The sequence below is a fragment of the Martes martes genome, assembly GCF_963455335.1.
Source record: "Martes martes genome assembly, chromosome: 11".
In the NCBI taxonomy this organism is placed as follows: domain Eukaryota; kingdom Metazoa; phylum Chordata; class Mammalia; order Carnivora; family Mustelidae; genus Martes; species Martes martes.
Genome location: NC_137899.1, coordinates 90,267,838 through 90,295,053, shown reverse-complemented (window position 1 = coordinate 90,295,053; position 27,216 = coordinate 90,267,838). Strand labels below are relative to the sequence as shown.

The 27,216-nt window shown below is 39.8% G+C and overlaps 1 protein-coding gene across 3 annotated transcripts in view; it reads right to left on the bottom strand.

The window, feature by feature from the left end:
* AGBL3 (AGBL carboxypeptidase 3) overlaps positions 1-14,662 on the bottom strand; it is a gene marked incomplete at its 5' end in the record, with an annotated part of 59,060 nt that extends 44,398 nt beyond the window's left edge. Inside the window, 5 exons of one of the 3 annotated variants that reach the window (XM_080818099.1) lie at positions 1,711-1,849; positions 4,080-4,187; positions 10,357-10,542; positions 13,380-13,440; positions 14,555-14,614. In XM_080818099.1, coding sequence (XP_080674225.1) covers positions 1,711-1,849; positions 4,080-4,187; positions 10,357-10,542; positions 13,380-13,440; positions 14,555-14,614 — 554 coding nt within the window. Of the gene's footprint in view, positions 1-1,710; positions 1,850-3,845; positions 3,982-4,079; positions 4,188-10,356; positions 10,543-13,379; positions 13,441-14,554 lie in introns of those variants that run through there. The other 2 variants (XM_080818097.1, XM_080818098.1) reach the window with 2 other exon arrangements.
* Positions 14,663-27,216: the final 12,554 nt, after the last annotated feature.

The window sequence follows — 27,216 nt, the reverse complement described above, 5'->3', positions numbered from 1 at the left end:
GAAAAAATAATTCTAAAATTTATATGGAACCAGAAAAGACCTCGAATAGCCAAAGGAATATTGAAAAAGAAAGCCAAAGTCGGTGGCGTCACAATTCCAGACTTCAAGCTCTATTACAAAGCTGTCATCATCAAGACAGTATGGTACTGGCACAAAAACAGACATATAGATCAATGGAACAGAATAGAGAGCCCCCAAATAGACCCTCAACTCTATGGTCAACTAATCTTCGACAAAGCAGGAAGGAATGTCCAATGGAAAAAAGACAGCCTCTTCAACAAATGGTGCTGGGAAAATTGGACGGCCACATGCAGAAAAATGAAATTGGACTATTTCCTTACACCATACACAAAAACAGACTCAAAATGGATGAAGGACCTCAATGTGAGAAAGGAATCCAACAAAATCCTTGAAGAGAACGCAGGCAGCAACCTCTTTGACCTCAACCGCAGCAACTTCTTCCTAGGAACATCGCCAAAGGCAACAGAAGCAAGGGCAAAAATGAACTATTGGGATTTCATCAAGATCAAAAACTTTTGCACAGCAAAGGAAACAATTAACAAAACCAAAGACAACTGACAGAATGGGAGAAGATATTTGCAAACGACATATCAGATAAAGGGCTAGTATCCAAAATCTATAAAGAGCTTAGCAAACTCAACACCCAAAGAACAAATAATCCAATCAAGAAATGGGCAGAGGACATGAAGAGACATTTCTGCAAAGAAGACATCCAGATGGCCAACAGACACATGAAAAAATGCTCCACATCACTCAGTATCAGGGAAATACAAATCAAAACCACAATGAGATACCACCTCACACCAGTCAGAATGGCTAAAATTAACAAGTCAAGAAATGACAGATGCTGGCGAGGATGCAGAGAGAGGGGAACCCTCCTACACTGCTGGTGGGAATGCAAGCTGGTGCAACCACTCTGGAAAAGAGTGTGGAGGTTCTTCAAAAAACTGAAAATAGAGCTACCCTATGACCCAGCAATTGCACTACTGGGTATATATCCTAAAGATACAAACGTGGTGCTCCGAAGGGGCACGTGCACCCGAATGTTTATAGCAGCAATGTCCACAATAGCCAAACTGTGGAAAGAGCCTAGATGTCCATCAACAGATGAATGGATAAAGAAGATGTGGTATATATGTACAATGGAATACTACGCAGCCATCAAAAGAAATGAAATCTTGCCATTTGCGACGACGTGGATGGAACTAGAGGGTATCATGCTTAGCGAAATAAGTCAATTGGAGAAAGACAACTATCATATGATCTCTTTGATATGAGGAAGTAGAGATGCAATGTGGGGGTGTTGGGGGGAGGTAGGAAAAGAAAAAATGAAAAGATGGGATTGGGAGGGAGACAAACCATAAAAGACTCAATCTCAAAAAACAGACTGAGGGTTGCTGGGGGGAGGAGGGGGGATGGGAGAGGGTGGTGGGGATATGGACATTGGGGAGGGTATGTGCTATGATGAGTGCTGTGAAACGTGTAAACCTGGCGATTCATAGACCTGTACCCCTGGGGATAAAAATACATTATATGTTTATTAAAATTAAAAAAAAATTGTCTCCTGTTGGCATCATACCTCAGGGAACTGCAGTTCATTTATGACTACTACAACTTTAATGTACCTAATACAGGAAATAATAAACAGCTGACAGTCTAGCTCCTCAAATAAAAATAATTAAAACCTACACTTTGACTACCTTCTGCAGATTTCCACTCTCAAACCTTGCTTCAAACGTCAAAGTATCGTTACAGTTGTCTGCAGGCTGCTTCAGGGGTGTTCGGTTGCCCCCTACTCGGGAGTACACAAAACAGGGCTCCTTGTAAGCTGATGGCAGAAGAAGACCGCAATGTCAAGCTGTGTCTGAAGTATACAGATTATTCTGCGTAGAATTTGGAAACATGGTCTAATTGAAGTATCACTAAGGATTTTAAAGTAATTTGCCACTAATATACAGATTTGTTGAAATAAGAAAGTCTAAGTGTATTCAGACTAGAAAAGCAATGCCCAAAATAAATTCATGTATTTTTCTCACATTAAAAATATTTATTCTGCTTCTGATTATTATGGAGTGATTGGATCTGAACTAGCCCTTCCACTATAACTAGCTATAAAGCTGGGCCAAAGAAAATGAGCTGTTTTCACACATGTGTATAACATATAGACTAGAACTACACAGAGGGTTTGGAAAAAAAAATACATCAAGTAAAGCCATGTCTAACCCTGGCTTTCTTCCTGGGAATACTGTCTGACTACATCTTAAGAAGGTGGCACTTACGGATAGTAGCAGAGCAATCTTACTGAGCTGAGGAGGCAAGGAAGTTGCTTGGGGCTGCTGAAATGTCTAAGGCAGGACACCAGGGAGAAGAAAGCTACATAGACAAAGGGCCTCAACAGTCTACACGGTGGTTTCCCAGTCCTTGGCTGGGGGCTTGGCTGTAGAAGCACAGGATAAGACTCAACAAGGTAAGAGAGTGTTACTGTGGGGCTGAGATATCAGATATGCCATTCTAGAATATACTGTAATTCTAAACCATCCAGAATGGAAAGACTTCATTGAATACCTCAGGCATTCAATTGTGGTTCCAGAAAGGCTGCAAGTTAGGTGTAAGTATCACATCCAAGGGCAAGGGCAATGACCTAGGACTAAATGACTAAGACAAAATGAAAACAGATCTGTCCTTATTTAAAAAAAAAATAAATAAATAAAACCAGGGTGGGTGGCTCAGTTGGTTAAGCAACTGCTTTTGGCTCAGATCATGATCTCAGGGTCCTGGGATAGAGCCCCAATCGGGCTTCCCACTCAGGGGGGAGCCTGCCTCTCCTTCCCCCTCTGTTGCTCCCCATGTTCTCTCTCTCTCAAATAAATAAATGAATAAAATTTTTAAAAAAGTAAATTAAAAAAATAAAACCAAAGCTGAAAGAAGCAAAATAATCTGCTAGCAACTTAGCTGCCTACCAGAACAAAATTTGGCATAATTTTTTAAAAGAACATAATACAGACTCCTACTACATATCTTTTGCAATGTCCTGCATAGGATTAGGAAAAATTATGAAGCATGAAGAAAAGCAGGAAAAATGTGATCTATGGTCACACATACACACACACTTTCAACAAACCCCAAGATAACCCAGATGTTAGGATTAACAGAGGACTTTGAAAAAAAAATGTATATATATATACACATACATACATACACAGAATTGAAATGTGTGGAAGTTCTAAGGCAGGTTAGCCATGTAAATATTTGAAATTAAATTTAAAAAATCATAGATGCGTGTCTTTACCCTAGTTGTTAAAAAATATGTGAGTATAGGATTTCTAGAATTGTTTACTATATAGGAAAAAATCCTTATAAATTCTTCTGTTTTGCCAGCCCTTTAGATAAAATACATATGTTCCCTGGAAGTTATCTTAAGATATAGAACTATTGACAGTCAAACTGTGCAGGAGTCCCATACTTCCTTACAAAGGTTAGGATATAGGCTGAGACATCTATGTTTGTTAGCATACTATCCTAAAGCGGATATGAGATTTCACGTTCCTAGGGTTCTCCAAGTACAAATATTGATCCTGACTGTTAAGAAAACTTTCCGGAGATACAATCTTAGATGTTACTTGCAGTGTGGGGTATCTTCCCTTTGAATGATGAAATCTCAAGAAACTATTAAACTGGCATGAAATGAAAAGAAGGTCATCTGACAGATTGCATGAATGTGACCTGTAAATAGAGTGGCAACAATAGTTGCAGAACACTCCAGTGGGTTTATCTTTGAAAACTGATGTGAAGCATAATTCCTTCTAAATATATCTCTCCATTGTACTGGGCAATAGGTTTTATTTTAAAGTAACTTTGCATAAACTGCAGTACACCGTCAAGAATATAATCAGCATTGAGTCCAGATTTCAGTCAGTCTGTAACCAAACATCGTGATGGAGAAAGGGACTTCCTGGTAATCTGCAGTTTCCATTATAAACAGCAAAATGAATATAATTAAGGAATGAATCTAGGTACCAAATTATATTTTAGAGCAACACGTCTCATTATGTACCCACCATCTTCAGCTAGATAAACTACAGTGTCTTCCTTGGAGTTTGGATAAAGGGGTTCCATCTCTAGGCCTGTTGGGGTGTACACTGGCTCAGGAAAAGAAGGAGTCCAATCTGGAAAAACAAAGAGAAAACTTGATTTGAATACTACTACTTAAAACAAAACAGGGGGCACCTGGGTGGCTCAGTGGGTTGGGGCCTCTGCCTTCGGCTCAGGTCATGATCTCGGGGTCCTGGGATTGAGCCCCACATCGGGCTCTCTGCTCAGCAGGGAGCCTGCTTCCTCTTCTCTCTCTGCCTGCCTCTCTGCCTACTTGTGATCTCTGTCTGTCAAATTAAAAAAAAAATAAAAAATAAAAAATAAAAAAATAAATCTTTAAAATAAAACAGGAAATTTTTTATTGCATGTTTTCAAATTATCCATTGTTATATCTAGGCTAATATTTAGTGTTTTACACAGGCCTACCTATCCAGGCTTTCTCTCTTTCAACCATCCAGCAAGCTAGCTATGGATTGTTCCATGGTGGCTGGACAGGGTTTAAGAGAAAGCAGAAGTACACAGACTTTCGAGACCTAGGTCAATAATGACATGCTATTGCTTATGCCACCCTTGGTTTTGCTAAAGCAAATCACAGGCCATCCCATTTCAAGGGATGGGGAAATGAGGACACTTCGTGATAGCAAGAGACACAAGATGACATTACAAAGGCTGAAGATACATGGATGAAGAATTGTGGCTATTTTTTTTTAAGATTCTATTTATTTATTTGACAGAGAGATCATAAGTAGGCAGAGAGGCAGGCAGAGAGGGAGGGGAAAGCAGGCTCCCCGTTGAGCAGAGAGCCCGATGTGGGGCTTGATCCCAGGACCCTGAGATCATGACCTGAGCAGAATGCAGAGGCTTAACCCACTGAGCCACCCAGGTGCCCCTGTGGCTATTTTTAAAATTTAGTAAATTTACATATTACATATAATGCAATGTACAGATCTTAACTGTATGTTCAATGAGTTTTGACAAATACATAGATGTATATTTTATTAAAAAGAAAACAAATTGCTGAACCTTTTTTCGAAGTGGTTGTACAGCTTTATACTCATGCCAACAATGTGCTAGGGTTCCAGTTGTTCTACATTTTAATATTTGGAGTTATCAGCCTTTAAATTTTTTAAAAATTTTGCCATTCTAGTATCCAGTGGTATCTCACTGTGATTTTTCATTTTCATTTCCCATGTTTAACACTTTTCCTCATTTATTAGCCATTATATGTCTTCCTTTGAGCAATGTAATGTCTGTTCAACTCTTTTGCCCATTTTTAGTTAGTTTTCTTTTTATTATTGGTTTGAGGAATTACTCATGTAGTTTTCATACAAGTTCTTTGTCAGATATGTGCTGGGAATATTAGACCGTGGTTTGCCTTTTCATTTTGTTAATTGTGTCTTTTGATGAGAAGTTTTAAATTTTGGTGAAGTCCAACTTATTTTCATTATTTCTTTTTTCTTTCGGGTCTTCCCTAGAACTGTTCTTATCCTGATTATGAAGATACTGTCCTATGTTTTCTTCAAGAATATTATGATGATAACTTTTATGCTTAGTCCTGTGATCTATCTTGAATTAATTTTTTGTGTGCTGAGAAAGGTAAAGGTCAAGGTTTATTTTTTTCTACATGGACACCAGGTTGTTACAGCACCAATTATTAAAAAGACTTATCCCCACCAGATTACTTTGGTGACTTTATAAAAAGTAATTTGGTCTTAAATGTGTTAGTCCATTTCCAGATTCTATTCTGAATTGGCCAATTACTTGTGCTCTACTGAAACATACTTCTACCCATAACTCTACTGAAACATACTTCTACCCATAACTCACATGCCCAGAAATAAACCAAATGTTTAAACAAAACGTTTATGAGGAATTATACTTATATGAGAAGTACAAAAGCTAAGAAAAAAGAAATACAGTTCTGTGCTTTATCACAAAGTATCTATCACTTAGATCAAGATTACCTTGCCAGCCCCTCAGGGGCCCCACTCATACCGCCTTCCACTCACTGGCTCCTCCTTCCCCTTGAACTGTAACCATTAACCTTATCATAACATAATCGCTTCTTCAATTGCCTTTATAATTTTACAATCTGATTATTTATATATATATATGCATAATATATCTATATAAGTATTGATATGAAACTATAGCTCTGTTTCGCCTGTTTTTATACTTACATAAGTTGAATTATATAATATATAGTCTTCTCTTTTTTCACATATTTGTGAAATCAATCCATCTTGTGAAGTGCTGCTATAATTTGTTCATTTTTCATTGCTATGGAATATGTTACTACATAAAAATTTTACCACTTCCACTTATAATGGACATTCAGGTCGTTTCAGGTTGAGGCCATTATGAACAATGGTTCTATGAAAAGTTTTATACGCATTCCTTGGAACACATGTGCCCACATTCCTCTTGGCTGTAGATCCTGAGGTAGGAATTCTAAATTTTAGGACATATATAACTTCAATTTTAGTTGACAATGCAAAGCTGTCAACCAATGTTACATCCATCAGCAGCTTATGCTCTATACTGTCATCATTGCTTAGTGCTTAGTTTAAGTCCAAATGTAAAATGTAGTTTTTTGGCTATTCAGAATAATGTTGCTATATTAAGACTTACATGTAAGTTTTTTGGGGGGCATAGGTTTCTCATCAACACGTATTACCAGATTTCAACTCCAATTATGCCAGTATGTGTAAAGTGGTATTTTAATGTGGTATTAATTTGCATTTCCCAGGTGACCACGTCATCCAGCAGTCCAACCACTGGGTATTTACCCGAAAGAACTGAAATTAGGATCTTGAAGAGATATTAGATACTGGCATGCCCACATTCATTGCAGTACTGTGCACAGTACCTAAGATGTGGAGACAATCTGCATGTCCATCGAGGGATAAATGATACAAAGAGAATGTGCTACACACACAGGGAGAGGGAGGCAGGGAGGGAGGGCCCAGAGAGAGAGAGAGAGAGAGAGAAATATTATTCAGTCCTAAAAAAGGAAATCCTGTGATATGCAACAACATGGATGAACCATGAGGACATGCTGCTAAATGAAGTCAGTCCTTCATAGAAGGCCAAATACCACATGATTCTACTTTATATAAAGTATCTAAAGTAGTCAAACTCAGAATCAGAAAGAGCAACGGTGGTCACAGGGCCAGGAGCAAGTAGGAGGGGAAAATGGGGAGCTACTAATCAACACATTCAAAGCTTCAGTAATGCAGGATGGGGTGCCTCGGTGGTCAGTTGTTAAGTAACCTTCAGACCAAGTCATGATCCCAGGATCCTGGGATCGAGCCCCGCATCAGGCTCCTTGCTTAGCAGGAAGCCTGCTTCTCCCTCTCCCTGTGTTTCCTCTCTTGCTGTCTCTATGTCAAATAAATAAAATCTTATAAAAAAAATAATGCAGGATGAATAAGCTCTGTAACAACTCTGTGCCTCTAGTTGACAGTACTGTATCGCACACTTAAACATCTGCTGAGGGTAGCCCTCACGTTAAGTGCTTTTACCATGATAAAATAAATATAAAAACCAGAACAGTCAATACATATATGTAAAGACATTCAATGTCACTCATAAATAAAGAATATATATGTTGAAAAACAACATATATGAAACAGTATCAGACTGTTGAAAATCAGGTTTAACTAAAGAGCATTTGTGAGTCTATGGGCACACAGGCCCTCTCATTGCGTAGTAAAGGATTGATCCAGCAGGCCTGGGTTGTCCAAACTCTGTATACACCAAAGAAAGGTTTCACCCTTGTGAAACTCCTAGAAGGTAACTTCTCAGACTTTGGAATATCCCGTTTAATAAGAGTCTATCTGTCTACCTGGGGCTTTGGGTCATACCAGATAATTTATGCTAACAATGTGACTTATGGTAAAGGGACTTACACCACATGCTATCCAGCTTAACAGGAAAGGCTAGACACTAAGTAACTAAGGTCGGCCATATGGGTACTCCATGGAGATATGACTAGCCCCTAAAAGACACCAATAGATGGGCACCTGGGTGGCTCAGTGGGTTAAAGCCTCTGCCTTCGGCTCAGGTCATGATCCCAGGGTCCTGGGATCGAGCCCCATATCGGGCTCTCTGCTCCGAGAAGAGCCTGCTTCCTCCTCTCTCTCTGCCTGCCTCCCTGCCTACTTGTGATCTCTCTCTCTGTCAAATAAATAAATAAAATCTTTAAAAAAAAAAAAAAGACACCAATAGACACCAAAGCTTGCATGACCTTTCCTGACTGGCAAAACTTCATGTGTGTTATCACATCATGGCTGGGAGTATTAAACACTGTCTGTAAGACTCCACTGGGCCGGGGGGACAACTGGAAGCTTGTACCTGATCCCTCCTAGACTCTAGTCTGTGTCCCTTTTACATTTGCTGATTTTTTTTAACCTTTGATGATTTTAATATGTATCATTTCAATGTAATAAACCAAAACCATGAGTATAGCAGCTTTTTTTTTTTTTTTGAGTTCTATAATCATTGAACCTGAGGGTAATCTTGAAGACCACCAACCACACTCATACAAACTTTTTATGACTGTACATTGTTATAGTTCCTTTTGGAGGGCAATTTGGTAGTATCTTTTTAACCAGAAACTCCAGAAATTTACTCTACAACTGTCATACACACACATACACACACACACACACACACACACACACACACACACACACACACACAAAAGAATGTTCATGAAGTTCTCTTTGTCAGAGCCAAAGACTGGAAACATCTAAAACTCACTGATAAGAGACCAGTTAAAAAAAGTATTGTTTATAATGAACTAATTTGTAAAAAAAAAAAAAAAAAGAGAGAGAGAGAGAGACTGGTATATATGAGCTGATGTGGAAAGACTTTCAAGATATATGGTTGTGTAGGACAGCGTTCATTTGTAGCTGAACTGGAAAAGTTCTTTTTATAGCTGGGAAAGTCTGCATATCTAGCTTTGACAGTTGGCCAAGATAAGGAGAGTAAGATTTATAATGTGCTATTTAAAGTCTGAAAGTCCCCTGGTACCCGCCATGGGCAGTTTGTTTACTTCTGGCTTTCATTTGGCAGAATCAGACGGCCTGACTTGACCGTGTGGCCAGAGGGGCATAAACACGCAGCTGAGAACTTTTGACTTGAAGTCTTCTGAAGCATATATATATATGGAAAGGGAGGGGGGGCACTTCTCCTTTCCCCTCTCTCTCCATATACTAGGTAATATAAAGAGATAACTTAGTTTATAAGAATGCCTAAGTAGCATCTGATTTAAGTAAGCAATATAGTAAATAGAGACAATTATAGTAAGTATAGCTGTTTTTTAATTTTATTCGCTACTGAATGTCTAATAAGATCTCCACCCAGCAATAATGTATGTGCTACAATCAACACAAAGTGAAAAACAGTGGCACTGAGGAGGTGATGCGCGATGGGAATGTTTCTGTTATTTGGGGGTGAGGACTGGGAAGACAAGGCTGAAACACGCTGAATGAAAACTAAATTTGGGACTGCATACATACCGAAACGTAAAAATAGTCACTAAAATATGCCCTCTTTGGGTCCATAAAACATACATTAAAGGAAATAAGCAGAAAGAAGGTAAGGAGAGAAAAAAAGACAGAGGGGCATAAAGATATAAAAAATAAGAGAGGAAGAGAAGCGGAAAAAAGGGAGGAAGAAAGGCAAAAGAGGATAAAGATAAATAGAAGAGAAGAAAGATATTCAGTGGGCGTGGGGGGAGCAAGAGACAGGGAGAAGCGGGAGCAAGACCGTACAGCCGTCTGGCATGCTCTGTCCGTGACCTCACTTTATACAGGAGTTTGGACGTGACTGGAACAGTCATGCTATTTCGAATTGTTTAGAATTACAAAATTCTGGCACATGTTTTAAGTCCCTCTTTTAAGCACATGTGGCTTCTGAACACTTGAAATGTGGCTGATCTGAGCTAAAATGGAAGTGTAAATGCACACCAGATTTTAAAGACTTCATATGAAAAAAAAAGAATGTAAAATATTTTGGATAAATTTGGGTTAAATAAAATATATTTTTGAAATCAATTTTACTTGTTTCTTTTTCCTTTTTAAAATGTCACCACTAGAAAATTTTAAACGACACGTATACTCATGTTATATTCCTCTTGGAATGCACCAGTCTGACACCATGAGTCTCCTCATTAAAATTAAGGTTGGCAAAGTTCATTTGTTAATATTTGAATTCCAAAAACTGCTATGTACATACCAATATGCTGGACCTTTTCATCAACGACCTCACAGTGGTACGGCCACCGTGTTGGGCTCAACGGACCAGAAGAAGATACACCATATAAATCTCGTGGTTCACGAAGACGTGGCACCCATCTCCCTAGTTGATATTCCAACAGTATCTGAGTAGTTCGGGGGAAAAATGGGTCACTAATAGAGTCAGCTGAAAAAAGATTCAAACACAGTCGTGAGAGATAAGAAGCAAAACCCCAGTTCCTATAATTTTAAAATATATTCTTTTCCCCCTTCCAATACCATTAATTTGCGAGTATTTATGGATATTATTTTATAAGTCATGCCATTTAAAAAAATAAAATTACTATTGAAGGGAATGCCTGGGTTCAGTCGGTTAAGCCACTGCCTTCGGCTCGGATCATGATCCCAGGGTCCTGTAATCAAGTCCCGCATCGGGCTCCTTGCTTGGCAGGAACCCTGCTTCTCTCTGCCTCTGCCTGCCACTCTGCCTGCTTGTGCGTGTGCGCTCTCTCTCTCTCTCTCTCTCTCTCTCTCTGGCAAATAAATAAATAAAATCTTAAAAAAATTACTATTGAAATTTTATAACAGTTGATCTTCACAATAGCTAAAAAGTAGTTGTTGATCTCAGATATTATTAATTTATGCTAAATTCTAGATGCTACTCCAAAACCATTTTATTTCTTGTAGCTTTTCTAGCAAACTGTCTACTGTTGAGTCTTTTTTTTTTTTTAAATATTTTATTTATTTGAAACAGAGAATGAAAGAGCACAAGCTAGGGAAGGGGCAGAGGAGAGGGAGCTGGACAAGCAAACTCCCTGCTGAGCATCTAGCCTGATGTGGGGCTGGACCCAAGAACCCCGAAACCCAGGATCCCCCAGATAATGACCTGAGCTGGAGTCAGACGCATAACTGACTGAGCCACCCAGGCACCCCTACTGTAGTCTTCTTAAACTTAATCATACTGAGGCAACCATCTGTCCAACAGGTTAATATACCCCATGACCATAATTCCTCACCACCATTTCTATATTCTCAAAGGTTGCTTGTGAACTCTCAGTCACAACTTTCTCTCAGTTCTCATTCTAGGGTCACTGTGTGACACAACACCAAGATATTAACACACATATAATATAATGGGGTCGCCCCAAGTAGGTAGTGCAGAGGCCCTATCTCTTTCAATGGGAAAGCTGTGGGGTATCAAATTGATGTGGATAATCTCCCCTCCCTAAGCTCACGTACCTTGTCTTTTATGATGCTACGCTTTCTGGTTTTCTCCCTAGCTTTCACAAAACTGCTTGGTTTTCCACTTGTCTCACTGACTCCTCTTGTTCTACTACCTCCAAACGTGGCTTTTTACCTAGATTTAGTTTTGAGCTATTTTTGTATGATAGCAGATACAGCAAGTTGGACTAGGAGTCAGACAAACTGAGTTCTACCACTTTGTTTCTATATGATTTTGTTTGGCTAATGCAGCCTTGCTGAACATAAATTTTACTATATGTGAATAAGGAATAATAACACCTTCCCTTGCTATTTCTCAGAATTGTTATTTAGATCCATTTATTCAACAGTTTTAAGCATCTACTATTTCAATATGTGAACAGACCACATTCTAATTTATGGTATGACTCAAAAATGGCAAGGCGGCTATGAGTTAGGAAATAAAATTAGATCTATATTTCTTATTATTCATAAATGTAAATTATAGGGAAATTAAATACCAAAATTCAATGTATTTAGAGAAAACTTAGATGATTATATTGATGACCTTGGGGTAGGGAAGCTTAACAGATATAAAAATAAAGAGCCATAAATAAATGATAAATTTAACATCAAAATAATTCTAAATAATGGAAGCAACATTAAAAAAGGATTACTGTGAACAGGCAATTCATTATAAGAGTGACTATAGGGGCGCCTGAGTGGCTCAGTGGGTTAAAGCCTCTGCCTTCGGCTCAGGTCATGATCTCAGGGTCCTGGGATCGAGCCCCGCATCAGGCTCTCTGCTCAGCAGAGAGCCTACTTCCTCCTCTCTCTCTCTCTCTGCCTGCCTCTCTGCCTACTTGTGATCTCTGTCTGTCAAATAAATAAATAAAATCTTAAAAAAAGAGTGACTATAGACAAGCATATAAAATAGTTATCAATTTCTTCAGCAATAAAAGAAACGTTAGTTGAGAACAGTGAGTTACCTCATTTCTTCCAACAGACTGGCAAAATTTTAAAAAGAAAAAATGGATGGCAAGAAGTCCATAAACTAGTACTACAAACTTTCTATGAGTATGGGTATAGATATGTATATAAATGCAAAGAAAAAGGTCTAGAAGGATACATACCAAACTGAGAATAGTAGGTATCTCAAAAGATTTGTTTTAGGATGATGGTTAAAAAGAAAGAAAGAAACAAAGAGAGAAAGAAAGGCAGAAAGAGAAAAAGGAAAGAAAAAAAGAAAAAGAAGAAAAAAGAAAAATTAAAGCCTTATCTCCAATTTCAGATTATTTGGGATACTTATGTGAATATTTAGAAGAAATATTTTAGATACACACTAAAAAAACCTCTAAATACAACTCTAAATGTATAAATTTTAAAAATCAAGTATACATCAAGAGTCCACATATATGTACGTTTGCAAATGAACCACTGTATTAAGGAAACTCTTTATATAGGCATACCTTATTTAAACAAACTGTACTTCAAAAACACTGTGTCCATTATAACAAGTTATATGGTAAATTTAAAGAGCTAGTTATTTAAAGAAATGCCTGTGTAAATCCTTATGTTAAGTGTATTTCTTTATAAAGTAATGACCACTTTTATTTAGTTTCATTAAATATATTAGGTTTACCTAAAACCTTAAAAGTTTGAGCTCCAAAGATTCTTATAAAAGTGGATACATTTTCTTTCCTTATCCAATATCAGAATACACTTTTGTATTATTCAATCTGAGTTTTTTCTAGTTTCTTCATTTCCTTATTTTTCACTGACCTTATCCTAAAAAGAAGGGAGAATATATGGATAAGTTCAAACCTGTTAGAAGCGCACACCGGTGGATATCTTCGCTTACGAATTTCACGAAGTTATCCTCATCCTAAAACAGGAGGGTTTTAAGATATTTTTTAAAAAACCAACGGTTTCCAAGCCCAGAAATTATTTACATCTACTTTAGTACTTAGAATTGAGCACATCTTTCTATTCTTTAATGAATGAAAAAAAATCAAAGGATTATTATGGGCTACTGGTCTCAAAGTGCCCAATACTTCAAATACCCCAAAATCTTTGAGTTTTCATCTTTCATCCCCCTTCTTTCATTGGGTAAGGTCATATTAATGACTATACAGAGGGAATAAAGTTTAAAGATTCTCAGTAAACCTGACAAAACAATTTAAACCATGAATAAAGTTAACCAAAAGAAAAAGAAAAGCAGCATAGAAAGCCATGGACTTAAAGAGTGATACATTATTTGAGGGAGCTTATTTTGGGACCTTAACTTATATGCCTGATAATTTATATTTTATTAAAATCTGAAGGAAATCTCTCATAAATATGTTATAGAACTAAACTATTTTGAGGGGCGCCTGGGTGGCTCAGCGGGTTAAAGCCTCTGCCTTCCGCTCAGGTCATGATCCCAGGGTCCTGGAATGAAGCCCCGCGTCGGGCTCTCTGCTCAGCAGGGAGCCTGCTTCCTCCTCTCTCTCTCTCGCTGGCTACTTGTGATCTCTGTCAAATAAATAAATAAAATCTTTAAAAAAAAACTATTTTGAATACTGCATATTGTTTTTCCCTTTTTCTTCCTCCACGCCCTTTTCTTTCTTACATCAGAGCCACATTAAACCTATTATGGTGATACGCAGTAAGTTTAGAACATAGGGGATCCACTATTATGATACCTGTTATGATGTAACAGAATTAATACATCTAACTGAACATGAGTTATAAAAACCTTAGTAACGATTTAAAACACACTGTTAAGTAAAACTCAGAAGAACCTTAGCCAAAATATTTACCCAAAAATATCAATATAGGTTCTCTTTCTAGATAAGGCATACCGCACATAGTAATGTCTTGGCCTTAAAATTATTTTCCAACCTCAGTGACAAGTGATTTAAACATCTAATTGATTTTTACATCCAACTGATTTTATTGGGAATTTGTAACACAAGTTTTATCTGAAATTAAGTGGGATAAAGTTGAGAAAAACCTACTGATTCATCATCACTGATCGTTCTGTCTGAATAGTCTTCCTTTTCTGAATCTTCTGACATTTCTTCCAATGTCTGGCTTGAAATTTCTTTTATTATGTAGGTAGGCTGTAAAACATTTCTAAGGAACTTATATTCTGTTTAACCTGAAGGTGTTTATTACATTAAATGAGTAACCCCCACCCCATATAACTAATTGTATTTAACAGTGACAAAAGGCTTCTCTAAAAGCTAAACTAATTAGGACACAGCTAATTAAACATTCATTTTCAAAGAGTTGAAGAAATTTCCCATTTCCATGAAAAAGAGAGAAAATCACAATAAAAGACTAATCAAATAAATAATTGAAAAAAGAAATCTCCAGGCTACACAGCCAAATCATTTACATCCTGTATTTACATTGCCACAGGGCATAGCAAGTTAAGAATGATCCCAAGCCATTTAAAAAGATCATGAATCACAGAAAATCTATAGTTACTTACTCATGCAATGAAATCTAACAATATAGCAAAGGAAACAGTCAACTAAGCAAAAAGGCAACCTTCAGAATACTAGAAGATAATTGCAAATGACATTACAGATAAAGGCTGGTATCCAAGGTCTATAAAGAACTTCTCAAATTTAACACCCAAAAAACAAATAATCAAGTCAAAAAATGGGCAGAACACATGAACAGACACTTCTCCAAAGAAGACATACAAATGGCTAACAGACACATGAAAAATGTTCAACATCATTAGCCATCACGGAAATTCAAATCAAAACCACATTGAGATACCACCTCGCCCCACTTAGAACAGCTTAAAATTGACAAGGCAAGAAACAGCAAATGTTCGAGAGGCTGTGGAGAAAGGGGAACCTCTTACACTGTTGGTGGGAATACAAGCTGGTGCAACCATTTTGGAAAAGAGTGTGGAGGTTCCTCAAAAAGTTAAAAATAGAGCTACCCTACGACCCAGCAAATGCACTACTGGGTATTTACCCCAAAGATACAGTTGTGGTGAAAAGAAGGGCCACATGCACTCCAATGTTCATAGCAGTAATGTTCACAATAGCCAAACTGTGGAAAGGGCCGAGATGCCCTTCAACAGACGGAATGGATAAAGAAGATATGGTCCATATATACAATGGAATATTACTCAGCCATCAGAAAGGATGAATACCCACCATTTGCATCAACATGGATGGAACTGGGGGGGGGGGACAGAGAAAGACAATTATCATGGTTTCACTTATTTGTGGAACATAAGTTATAGCATGAAGGACATTAGATGAAGGAAGGAAAAAATGAAGGCGGGGGGGAAATCAGAGGGGAAGATGAACCATGAGAGACTGTGGACTCCGTGAAACAAACTGAGGGTTTTAGACCGGAGTGGGTGGGGGAATGAGTTGACCCAGTGATGGGTACTAAGGAGGGCACGTATATTGCACCGAGCACTGGGTATCATATGCAAACAAGGAATCATAGAACACTACATCAAAAACTAATGATGTACTACAGGGTGACTAACATAACATAATAAAAATTTTTTTAAAAAATCTAATATAGTTTAATTTTTTTTTCTGCTTAATTTTCAATGGACCAAAATGTCAAATTACTACAATACACTTTTCTCTTTATATATATATACACTTCTCTTTATATATATATATACACACACATATATACATATATACATATGTATACATATATACATATATATACATGTATATTTATACATATATGTATATATACACATATATACACACATATGTGTGTGTGTATATAGACACACACACACATATATATACACACATACACATATATATGTATATATACACATATATATATACACTTCTCTTTATATTTGAGTTAACATTCTGTAGATGTTCTCTGTTCTAATATTCAATTATTCTTACTTAAATCTCAAGAGCGATCAGGTTCTATTGGCCATGACCAATACTCCTCCCAGGCAAGCACCCTCCAAAGTGGTTATTAAGACAATGGAGAAACAGAAATTCCTTGCTAAGATTCTATTATTTTTGAGGGACCAAAGGAACTTGCCAATTTCGAGTCTCCTGGTTTATGCTCCTCTCCACCGAGAGCGAATACCTACTAAGGCAACAGAGAAGACACCTCCTCCAGTATTGAGACTTAAGTCTCTACCCGGGGATCACCACAACTCCAAATCTGGAAAACATGGCATAAACCCCGATTCTACTTCCTTCCGTGGCACACCAGCGCGCTGACCTGCTGTAACGCAGAACCTGGGCTTGAGGAAAGCCGCACACACACACTTTGGCTAATGGGCGCTTCCCGGGTAGCTTCCACGTCTGCGGCAGAAGAGGCAAAAGCAGACGCTTCCAAGCCCAGCTGCGCGGGGCAGGCCTGCGGGCAGGCACGGCCACCTCCTCGGTGGGGAGGACTGAGCACTTTTAAGCTCCGAGTCGAGTCGGTAAACTGTTCCTCCCACCCTCACTTCTGGACCGGGCAACATGGGGAGGAGCTCATTTTCTGGAACGCGCGGTCGCTTCGGGCAAGGGGCGTCGGCTGTGCGATGTCTTCTCCCTCTCGACCGCCTTGGCCGGGCCCTCGCCCCCGCCCCGAGTCCTCTGGCCCGGCCGGTCGTCCCTTCCTTGCGGGGCCCAGCGGTCGTACCGGAGACACCTAGAGTCTAGCAGCTCGAAGGAACGCCGCGGTAGTTAACAGCCTCCGCCACGCCCTTCCCCGAGAGGCGAGGCCCACTCGTTTCTAGGGCAACGGTACACCCTCCCTCGCGAGACTCCCGACAGCCCTCGGGAATCACCTAGCGACGGGGCGGAGGAGAACAGCTCACACGGGATTTGGGGCGAGGAAGGGGAGAGCCCAGGGGTTGACGGGAACGAGGGGCTGAGTTGCTGGGGCAGAGAGAGTCCCCGGCTGCGCCAGGGTCGTGGCGGGGTAATTTAGGAGCAGGGAAGGCGAAGCCGCGGTTTGTCTCAGCTTCTGCACGTCGGTTGTTTGCCACGTCCTTTCTCTGAGGAGCCGGTAGAGCGAACTGGTTAAGACTTAGGCTTTGGTGGTCTTTCTACCCACACTGAGTTGCCTTCTGCAGGGTCGTGGGACTAATCGTCTTTATTCCGAAAGCGAGACTTCTCTCTGAGTACTTGATAGAGGAGTGATAGACAATACTCAAAACTCTGACCAGCTCAAAGATTCTTTAAGTAGCATAACTGTTAGCAAGTGTACGTAAATCACTGTATTGTCTTAATCTAACGAAATACGTTCATCTCATAGCCGACTTAGACATCCTGGTCCATCAGTGACAAAGACCTTATTCCTGAAATCATCTTGATTTCCCCTTGGCCTTTACGTCTGGTGGATAATTTAATATATTTGAAACAGCTTTTTGTAAGGGTAGCTGAAAAAAAGTCGTCAGATGTTTGGTGTGTATGGGAGGGAAATTTTTTACTCTAAGTTATTTTGGCTGGTATATTAATTAAATGGATATGAAATTAATAGGAGACAACTATGTTTAATTTCTTATGTATGGACACCTCACAGGGATAGGGGAGCCTCTGAGACAGGCAACTGAGGCTCCTATGCCACCCTGAACTAAGGAGAAGGTGGGGTCTGGGGCTTCAAAGGGAAGGAAGACAATTCACAGGAGGATGGGAAGAGCAAATGTTTGGTAAACAAATGTTTGCCATGCCATGCAGAGACGGGGGACACAGAGAGAGATTTGAACAGACATGCCCTGCCAAGCTCCTTCTGGCTTACAACACCCAGCCCATGCTCTTTGTAGTGTTCTCTGGTGATAGCTGTTTTCCTGGACCAGGCCGTCTTTCTGAATTGTTAGCGGCAGTTCAGAGGGGAGATAAAAAGCTTTTCCTGAGTCTCTGGGCCTAGACTGTCTTCAGCTTCAAATAATCTGCATGCCAAGTGGCACATTTTGTGGATACTAATTCTGAACCCCGTCAGGTGCCTTTTAGAGTTGTACCTTGTTTTATGCCGTACATATGCAAATGCAACTAAAGGTGACATGTACAGAGAATGTTTAAATATGGAATCTATTTTTCTGTTGGATTTTAGAATCAGGGTTGCTAGCCACAAGGTGTCAGGTAAATAAGATGAAGAAGCTCCAAGAAACGAGCTAACCAGGTTACACAAGAAATCAAAGGGAGAGCTGGGGCTTAAGTCTCATGATTTTTAGTTTGAATATTTACATGATCATATTTCAAGTAGTCCTATAGAGAAAAATTATTTTAGTGAATTTAGGAATTCAACAGAACTTTGAAAATCGTCATTTTTTTCTTTCATTAAGTCATTAATTCCTAATTTTTATTGAATGTCTGCTACTTGTCAGGGATTGTTCCCCTGTAAGTTGTTTGGAGGAAACCACATAGACATTCCTCAGGAAGGTTATGGGAGAAGACAGATGAACCAATGGAGAACAAACAAACTAACCCCCAAACCCATTCAGGTGATGGCAATTGGTATGGAGAGAAATAAAGCAGAGAAAAAATAAAGAGCCTGGGAAGTACTCCACGTGGGTGGGCCTTGGTAGTGGTAGTGCTTATTCCCCCTCCACTCTTTTTTAAAAGATTTATTTATTTATTCAAGGGAGGGGAGGGAGGAGAGAGAAGGAGAGAGAAACTCAAGCCAACTCTGCATTAAGTGTGGAGCCTGATGCGGGGCTCAATCCCACCCCCCTGAGATCATGACCTGAGCTGAAACCAAGAGTCAGATGCTTCACCTGACTGAGCCACGGAGGCACCTCCCCTTCTCTCTTTTTAAAGTAAACTCTGCACCCAACATGGGGCTTCAACTTACAGCCTGAGATCAAGAGTCCCATGTTATACTGTGCTAGCCAGGTGTCCCAGGGTAGCTCTTTTGATAGGGTGTCCAGGGCAGCCTCTGTGACCAGGAAGCATTTGAGCAGAGACCAGAAGCAAAGGCAGGAGCCATGCTGATGTCAAGGGAAGACCTTGCCAGGCAAGGAAAGCAGCAGGTGCAAAGGCCCTGAGAGACCTGCACTGTTTTGGTGAAGCTTAACTTGAGTCAATATCATTTTTAGGCAAGAGATTTCATTGAGATTTCCTCCTTAAGTAAATTTTAAATGGTTTTGTTAAGTACTTGCTTCTTTTTAACTTTTTTAAAAAATTTACTCTATTTTAGACGTAGTGGAAATTCTTTAAGTTAGAGTGGAAGGAAGGCCTGGAGTAAGCTTCTGAGGACTTTTTTTCAGGCTGAATTTCTGTTTCCCTTCTCTACGATCTTATCTGAGACACTCATAGGACAGACTCCTTATATAGACAGCTTCAGCTTCTTGGCAAAGCAACTCTACTTCTGCAGCAACTCTTCCTTCTCCTATTTTTTGGTGAATTTATTTAGTCTAAGCCTGCAGTATAAAAGGCATTACAATAAGAGTAAGAAAAGGGGAAAAGGAAAACCAAAACAACACTCCCAAGAGCACAATGACTAGTGTGGACATCAGGAGGAAAATTCACTTTAGGAACATGCCCAAATGTAAGTTGTGTTAGGAATGTAATTTATTCTGTGTAATTTATTTTTGCTTGGTCTTTGTTGAGCAGAGACTTAAATACAGTGACTAGGGCAAGCAGAGTTATTTATGACATCACAGAAGTTAGTGGTTATGTGTCTGTCGAGGTCTTGTCACAGTTTGGCAGAGGAAGCCACACTAGGTCCTGGGGTCCCCGTGGTTCTTTAGTACCCATCTCGGTTTTCCTCAGACTAGCTGGGTCTAGAATGTCCTGCTATAGGGTCAAGCCTCTCAAACTGTTTTCCAAGTTCAAACCTTGAGGTTTTTAAAGAAGATTATTTATTTTGAAAGAGAGAGAAAGAGAATGTGTGGGGGTTAGTGGGGCAGAGAGGGGCAGAAGGAGAGTGAGAAAAGAATCCCAAGTAGACTCCCCACTGGGCTTGGAGCCCAACAGAGGAGTTTGATCCCAGGACCCTGAGATCATGATCTGAGCCCAAATCAAGAGTTGGATGCTTAACTGGGCCACCCAGGAGTCCCTCAAACCTTGAGACGTGTCCCAGCCAATTAATTAACCACAAGACTTGGCTCAAGGGTCATCCCCATAGTGAAGTCCTTGCCCTCTATCACTGGTACCAGTAGTTAGTGTTATTAGTTTGTATAGTGTGTCTAAATCAGGGGACTATAGCGAATCATTATTCTCCTAAACACTTGGAAATGGGGTTAGTAAGAATGTCCCCTGCTGCTCAACAAATAATGGAAAGGATAAATCACCTTGAAAGAGAAAGTATGCTCAATGTGAAGTCTCATGACAAAAACCATGACATGGTCCCTTCCCGCCATGCTGCCCCAGACCTGCCCCTGAATGGTGCAACAATGAAATCCCCTTTCCCGAAGAGGACATGTTGCCAGATTCCACAACTTTCTACCCACCTTGAGCTACTGAAACACTAAAATTTTGGTTTTTAAGATTTTACTCTGAAATTTGGTATTAAATACATTATAAATGTTAGTTTCAAACTGGAATCAAACCTTCTTCTTCCTTACCCCCCAGACAGCCTAGATCTATCCCTAGCCCTGGTGCCTTGGGAAGGGGGCGTGAGTTGGTGTTTTGCTATTTACATTCATCCTGGCTTCCTTTTAAGTGCTAGGTCCTTGTTATGTTAGGATGAACTGGGAGGAAGAGGGTAAATGTCTCTTTAACTGGGCCAAATTACGGTCTACACAGCTGGTGTCAAGTGCTAGTCTTGCTGTTTGCGGGCTTCATGAGGGTGGTGACTTGGAACTGCTGGCTGACAAGAGGCTTTCTTCAAGGCAATGACAATCTCTCCCGAGAGACTGTGGGCTCAGAGGCCAACTGCCCGGGCTCAAATACTCTGCCACTTAATAGCTATATGCTCTTGAGCAAAGTCTTTATTTTATTTTTAATTCTTTTTTAGAGAGAGAGAGATAGAGAGAGAGTATGTGCGTGTGCATGGGGAAAGGGACAGAGAAAGAGAGAGAGAGAGAGACAGACAGACAATCCCAAGCAGGCTCCAACACGGGACTTGATCTCATGACCTTGAGATCATGACCTGAGCTGAAATCAAGAGTCAGACGCTTCACCCACTGAGCCACCCAGGCACCCCTTGAGCAAATTCTTTAACTTCTCTGTGCCTCAATTTATTTACATGTAGGATGTGGTAATAGAGTACTACGTTAAGTCCCCAACTTATGAGGGTTCAACTTAATGATTTTTCAGTTTTAAAATGGTATGAAAGTGATAATGAATTTAGTAGAAACCATACCTGGAATTTTGAATTTGGGTCTTTTCCTGGGTTAGCCATACGCAGGGTGATCCTCTCCCAGAATGCTGGACAGTGACACGGAGCCACAGCTCCTGATCAGCCATGCAGTCTTTTTTTTTTTTTTTTTAAAGATTTTATTTATTTATTTGACAGACAGAGAGCACAAGTAGGCAGAGAGGCAGGCAGAGAGAGAGGAGGAAGCAGGCTCCCTGCTGAGCAGAGAGCCTGATGTGGGGCTCAATCCCAGGACCCTGGGACCATGACCTGAGCCGAAGACAGAGGCTTCAACCCACTGAGCCACCCAGGTGCCCCCATGCAGTCTTGATGATAAACTCATATACTCACAACCTCTCTGTTTTTTCACTTCCAGTATAATATTCAATATATTATATGAGCTATTCGATACTTTATTATCAAATAGGCTTTGTGTTAGATCATTTGCCCAACCGTAGGCTAGTATCAGTGTAGGCTAATACACGTTTAAGGCAGGCTAGGCTGAACTGTGATGTTTAGTTGGTTAGGTGTATGAAATGCATTTTTTTGAAAGATTTTATTTATTTATTTGACAGACAGAGATCACAAGTAGGCAGTGAAGCAGGCAGAGAGAGAGGAAGAAGCAGTCTCCCTGCTGAGCAGAGAGCCCAATGCGGGGCTCGATCCCAGGACCCTGGGATCATGACCTGAGCCGAAGGCAGAGGCTTTAACCCACTGAGCCCTGAAATGCATTTTTGACTTAGGATCTTTTCAACTTACAGTGCGTTTATTGGGGTGTGACCCTATCATAAGTCAAGAGAGATGTATAATGCCTATCTTGTAGGGTAGTGGTGAGGCTTAAATGAGAGACTAACACGTGAAGTGCTTAGAAAGTGCCTGGAATATGGGAAGGACCCAATAAAATGTTAGCTGTCATTGTCATTTGACTAGCGGACCTCCAATTGGTGACGATGACATCTTATTCTGATACCTGGGCATCTACTTGCCTTGCTGTGGTGATCCCTGCATGATGATAGAGTGTCACCACTGACCCAGTGACGAGCATCTCTAGGACTGGTGGGCACATATGGGACCTGTCTTCTCTACATTGGCACAGTGCTGTCCTGTCTGGCCTGTTCTTTTCAATTCTCTTTTCTATGAGCTCAGGTAGCATAGAGACAAATTAACCAACTCCTGGCTAGGCAGCCATCCAACAGGAAAAAAATGCCAGCCTCCCCTTCAACCAGACACCTCTAGTCCTCCGTGATTCTCTTGGATGCCCCCCTCTCTCAGAAATAGCACCTTAGTTCACAGAAAGATAATGCTGCTCACAGAAGCCCAGTGTTCCCATGAGGGCAATTTCTCACTGCAAACTAGTGTGCTGCCATTCTGACTTTATACAATATATTGGGTTTCTGAGCTTGGTTAATTTACGGGTACATCCATAAAAGAAAAAAAAAAAAGATTCCTTCTCTGGATGTTGACCAAATCGTTTTTCAGGCTGTAAAGCTTAATAGCAAAACTTGAACTGAGGCAAGTTAATGCCACCCACTTAGCCTTCTTAGCAGCCGCTGGCCACCTTCATCCCAGAAGTACCCTTTTGAGTTTCTTTCAGACAACTCTGTCCTCCGGGCCTCTGTTATGCCCCTTAACCCACTCCTGTCATAACATCAACACTTTACTGCATTTAACTTACTCAATTCTGTTTCTTGCTACTTAATAGCAAAGCCCCTTAAGGTCAGGGGGCTGGGATTTTAGGTTATTTTTTTTACCTCTAGTGCTAATGTTGATGGGTAGCCGTAGGTCTTCAGTAAATACGGGTAAAAAAATGTGCTGAGTGTTTATAGCACGTGAAAAGTATCGTGCTAAGAACCAAGGGTGCAAGGTGGTGTAAGACTTGGTTGTTGCCAACGAGGGAGGTGCTCTCTGGGGAGCAGGCAGGCCGTCTGGAGTAGAGGTTTCTTCTGCTGTGAACCTACGGCACTTGGTGTAAATCTCTGCTTAGGATTCCCAGAGAGTAATGTCAACATCTTGTTTTCTCTCATAGTTTCTGAGCCTTTGAAAGGGAAGGTCTGAGCTTCCCCTTTGCATTCTGGTTGCCTAGTCCAGTGCCTGATGGTCACAAGGCAGGCACGCTACAGGCATACTAAATCACTAATAAGAATAAAGGTTCAGATAAAAGTGGGTGTGCTAGGGTAAGTTTTCTTAGATGAGGTGGACTCAAACTTGGTTTCAGGGAACTTAGGGAAAAAAAATTAAGGCTGATATATTAGGTAGGGGACAACATGTGATCACAAATTGGAATAGTATTTTCTGGGGAGATTTTGGGGGAACATATTCAACAAGTAATTGGAAACAAAGACCAGGTGGTCATGAGGGATGTCAGTTTCCAGTGGAACCTGTTTAATCAGCTAATGCTGCTGATCTATGGGATGTGCAGTGTTAGCATCATGTGAGAATTTGTTAGAAAATGCAAATTCTTAGGCCTGAATCAGAAATTCTGGGGTAGAGCAATCTGTGCTCAAACAAGCTCCCCACTAGGGTAAGGGTTTAAGAGTATGGACTCTGGAACCAGAATACTTAGCTATATGACCTTAGGTAAGTTACTTAACTTCTGTGCATCTCAGTTTCTTTATAAAATGGAGATAGTGATGGCACCTATCTGCTAAAAGTGATGTTAAGGATTAAGACAGTTTATATATAAAGTGTTATATCATAGCAAGTGATCTCATTCTGTTGTGAATGAGATCACAATGGTGATAATCTTTGCAGTGAGAATCTTTGGAGCGCGCATTTCCACACAGAGCCTAGAGTGAGACCTCACTACTTGAAATGTGTTGCCCAATGCAGCCGCAGTGACTGGCGCGTCATTTGGGAACCTATTGAAATGCAGAATCTCAGGCCCTCCCAACTCCTTCTGTGTCAAAATCTGCATTTTACAATTAGGTATTTGAAGAGCAAAGGGGTATTATACAATTCAACTCTAGACCTATGAATAAGAATCTCCTGGGACTGGAACCTACATAGTTCCATGATTTCTACCATTGATTCTGATGTTCACCAAGGAGAGAAACCCCAGTGCACTTAGGACAGCTGATTTCCATCATCAGAAAAAACTCAAAGCAGGCGCCTGGATGACTCAGTGGGTTAAAGCCTCTTGCCTTCGGCTCAGGTCATGATCTCAGGGTCCTGGGATCAAGGCCCACATCGGACTCTCTGCTTGGTGGGGAGCCTGCTTCCCCCTCTTTCTCTGCCTGCCTCTCCGCCTACTTGTGATCTCTGTCAAATAAATAAATAAAATCTTAAAAAAAAAAAAAAGAAAAAACTCAAAGCACCTATGTTGCTAACCTTGGCAGGCACAAGACATACAAGACACACCATTTGTTCTAAGAAAAGTAGGTTTGGGTGGAAGAAAGCCAGGTAAGGTTAAAAAGGACATAAGAAATTAATCTTGTGTTCTGTGTGATTATAGTTCTTTCACTTTTTTTTTTTTAATATTAGTACATTCCATAAGAGTTTATTGAATGAAGTTTCTTTATCTGGGGAGAAATGACCAGTTGGGCCTTCTACAACCCATTTTAACGAGACATTTTTTGGAAATCCTATTTCAGGGTAGCAAAAGCCAACATCACTAAAAGCATGCCTTGGCAAAACTCTGCTATCAGATCTGCATTAGAGTAAAGCAAGAGGCCAGCCATCCTCATGGAACTGAAATGCAGGGCTGAGGTGATACAGTAATTACAAATGTGGGAGCAAAAATGTTATAAAGCAAATTAACCTCTCAGAACTCTAAAAACCCTCCTACAAAACTTGACAGGAGTACATCTGGCAGAGAGTTTATAAATTGGGTTGCTCATGAAATCATCATATCACTTATCCAGCACCATTATGTGTGGCGCACTGGGTATATACTGCTGGGGGTACAAAAGAAATATAAGGCAAATACTTTTTTTTCTCTGATTACCCCAAGATGAAATATTTTTTCCTCCCTCTGAACACTGACAATCATGTACTACATAATTCTTTCACAGTTATGTACTAGAGTCTTATGATATTTTCTCTTAAACTCTTGAATTCTTCCTCAGTATTTTGTAACTTTTCATGTTTCATGTCTACCATTTATCATTTATCTCCCCATTGGAATAATGCAATTGTTCCCCAAGTTAAGGAAGGTCCCAATTCATGTAAGGACCAATTACTTCAATCTCACCCTTACTTTCAGGAGTCAGCTCTTTGTAGTCCCATAAGGAGGAAGTAGTTTAACAAATCCTCATCTTTGACAGACTATTCTTTTTTTTCCCTCTAGCCTCATTGGCTTGCCAAAAGTCTAGCTCAGCCTCTCAGCTGCCTCTTGTAGATCACTGTATGTTCTGAAGCAGAAATAGGCCTGGTGTAAAAGCAAGAGAGAAAAGGTACATCGAACAGATGGCACATAACTAGGATGCTACTTAAATAAGAGAATATCAGTAATTACATTAAATATAAAAGGACTAAATACTCCTCCAGGTGAAACTCAGAGATGATCAGAATGGATTAAAACCTGATGATTATAAGATGTCTGATTTTCAAACACATGCATCTAAAACTAAAGGCTACATAAAGGTTGAAAGTAAAGGGATGAAAAAAGTTATGTCATGCAAGTGTCAACCAAAAGAAAGCCACTGTAGCAATATTAAGAATAGAAAAAATAAACTCTAAGGAAAGAAGATTTGCTGTGCAAATAGAGGATTACTTTGTAATGTTAAAACATTCAGTTTACTAGGAAGCTTTAATGATTCTAGACTTGCACATGCACCTAAAACATATCTTAAAATATTGAAAGCAAAATTAATTAATTAAAAATTAATTCCAGAATTATAAGGAAAAATAGAAAAATCCATAATCATACAGGGAGATTTTCACATGCCTTTCTTAATAGTAGATATGGATAAAAAAAATCAGTTAAGGATACAGTATGTTTGGACATGACTAATAAGCTTGACCCAAATACACACAGCACTCAGATCAAGACCCTGTTGGTCTTCTCCTTGGTCCTGTGGAAGAACACATATGTGGGGTCATGAGATTTTTAAAAAGCCACTCTTCCATTTCGAGAACTCATACAAGCAAGAGTAGGAAAAAACTTGAAATACAGACCTGTTTCTATATCATACAAAAGATTATAACATCTTTAACCTCATAACCTGAATACACACACTGTAAAATTAAGTTTTGTCCACCCCTAACCTAATCCTATCAGTTTGGTGCCAGTAGTGTAGATGGCATTCTTTTCATTGTTTAATTTTGTGCATTAACTTTGAGGACAATTACCTTGTTGCCTAAACGGTTAGGACGGTGAAGTAAATGGTACTATTTTTTAAGTTGCAGTAACTTAGCTAATTTTGTCCAATATGATGGGCAGGATTTAGGGGACTGTTCAGGGGCTCTAGGCTCACAGTTTAAACCA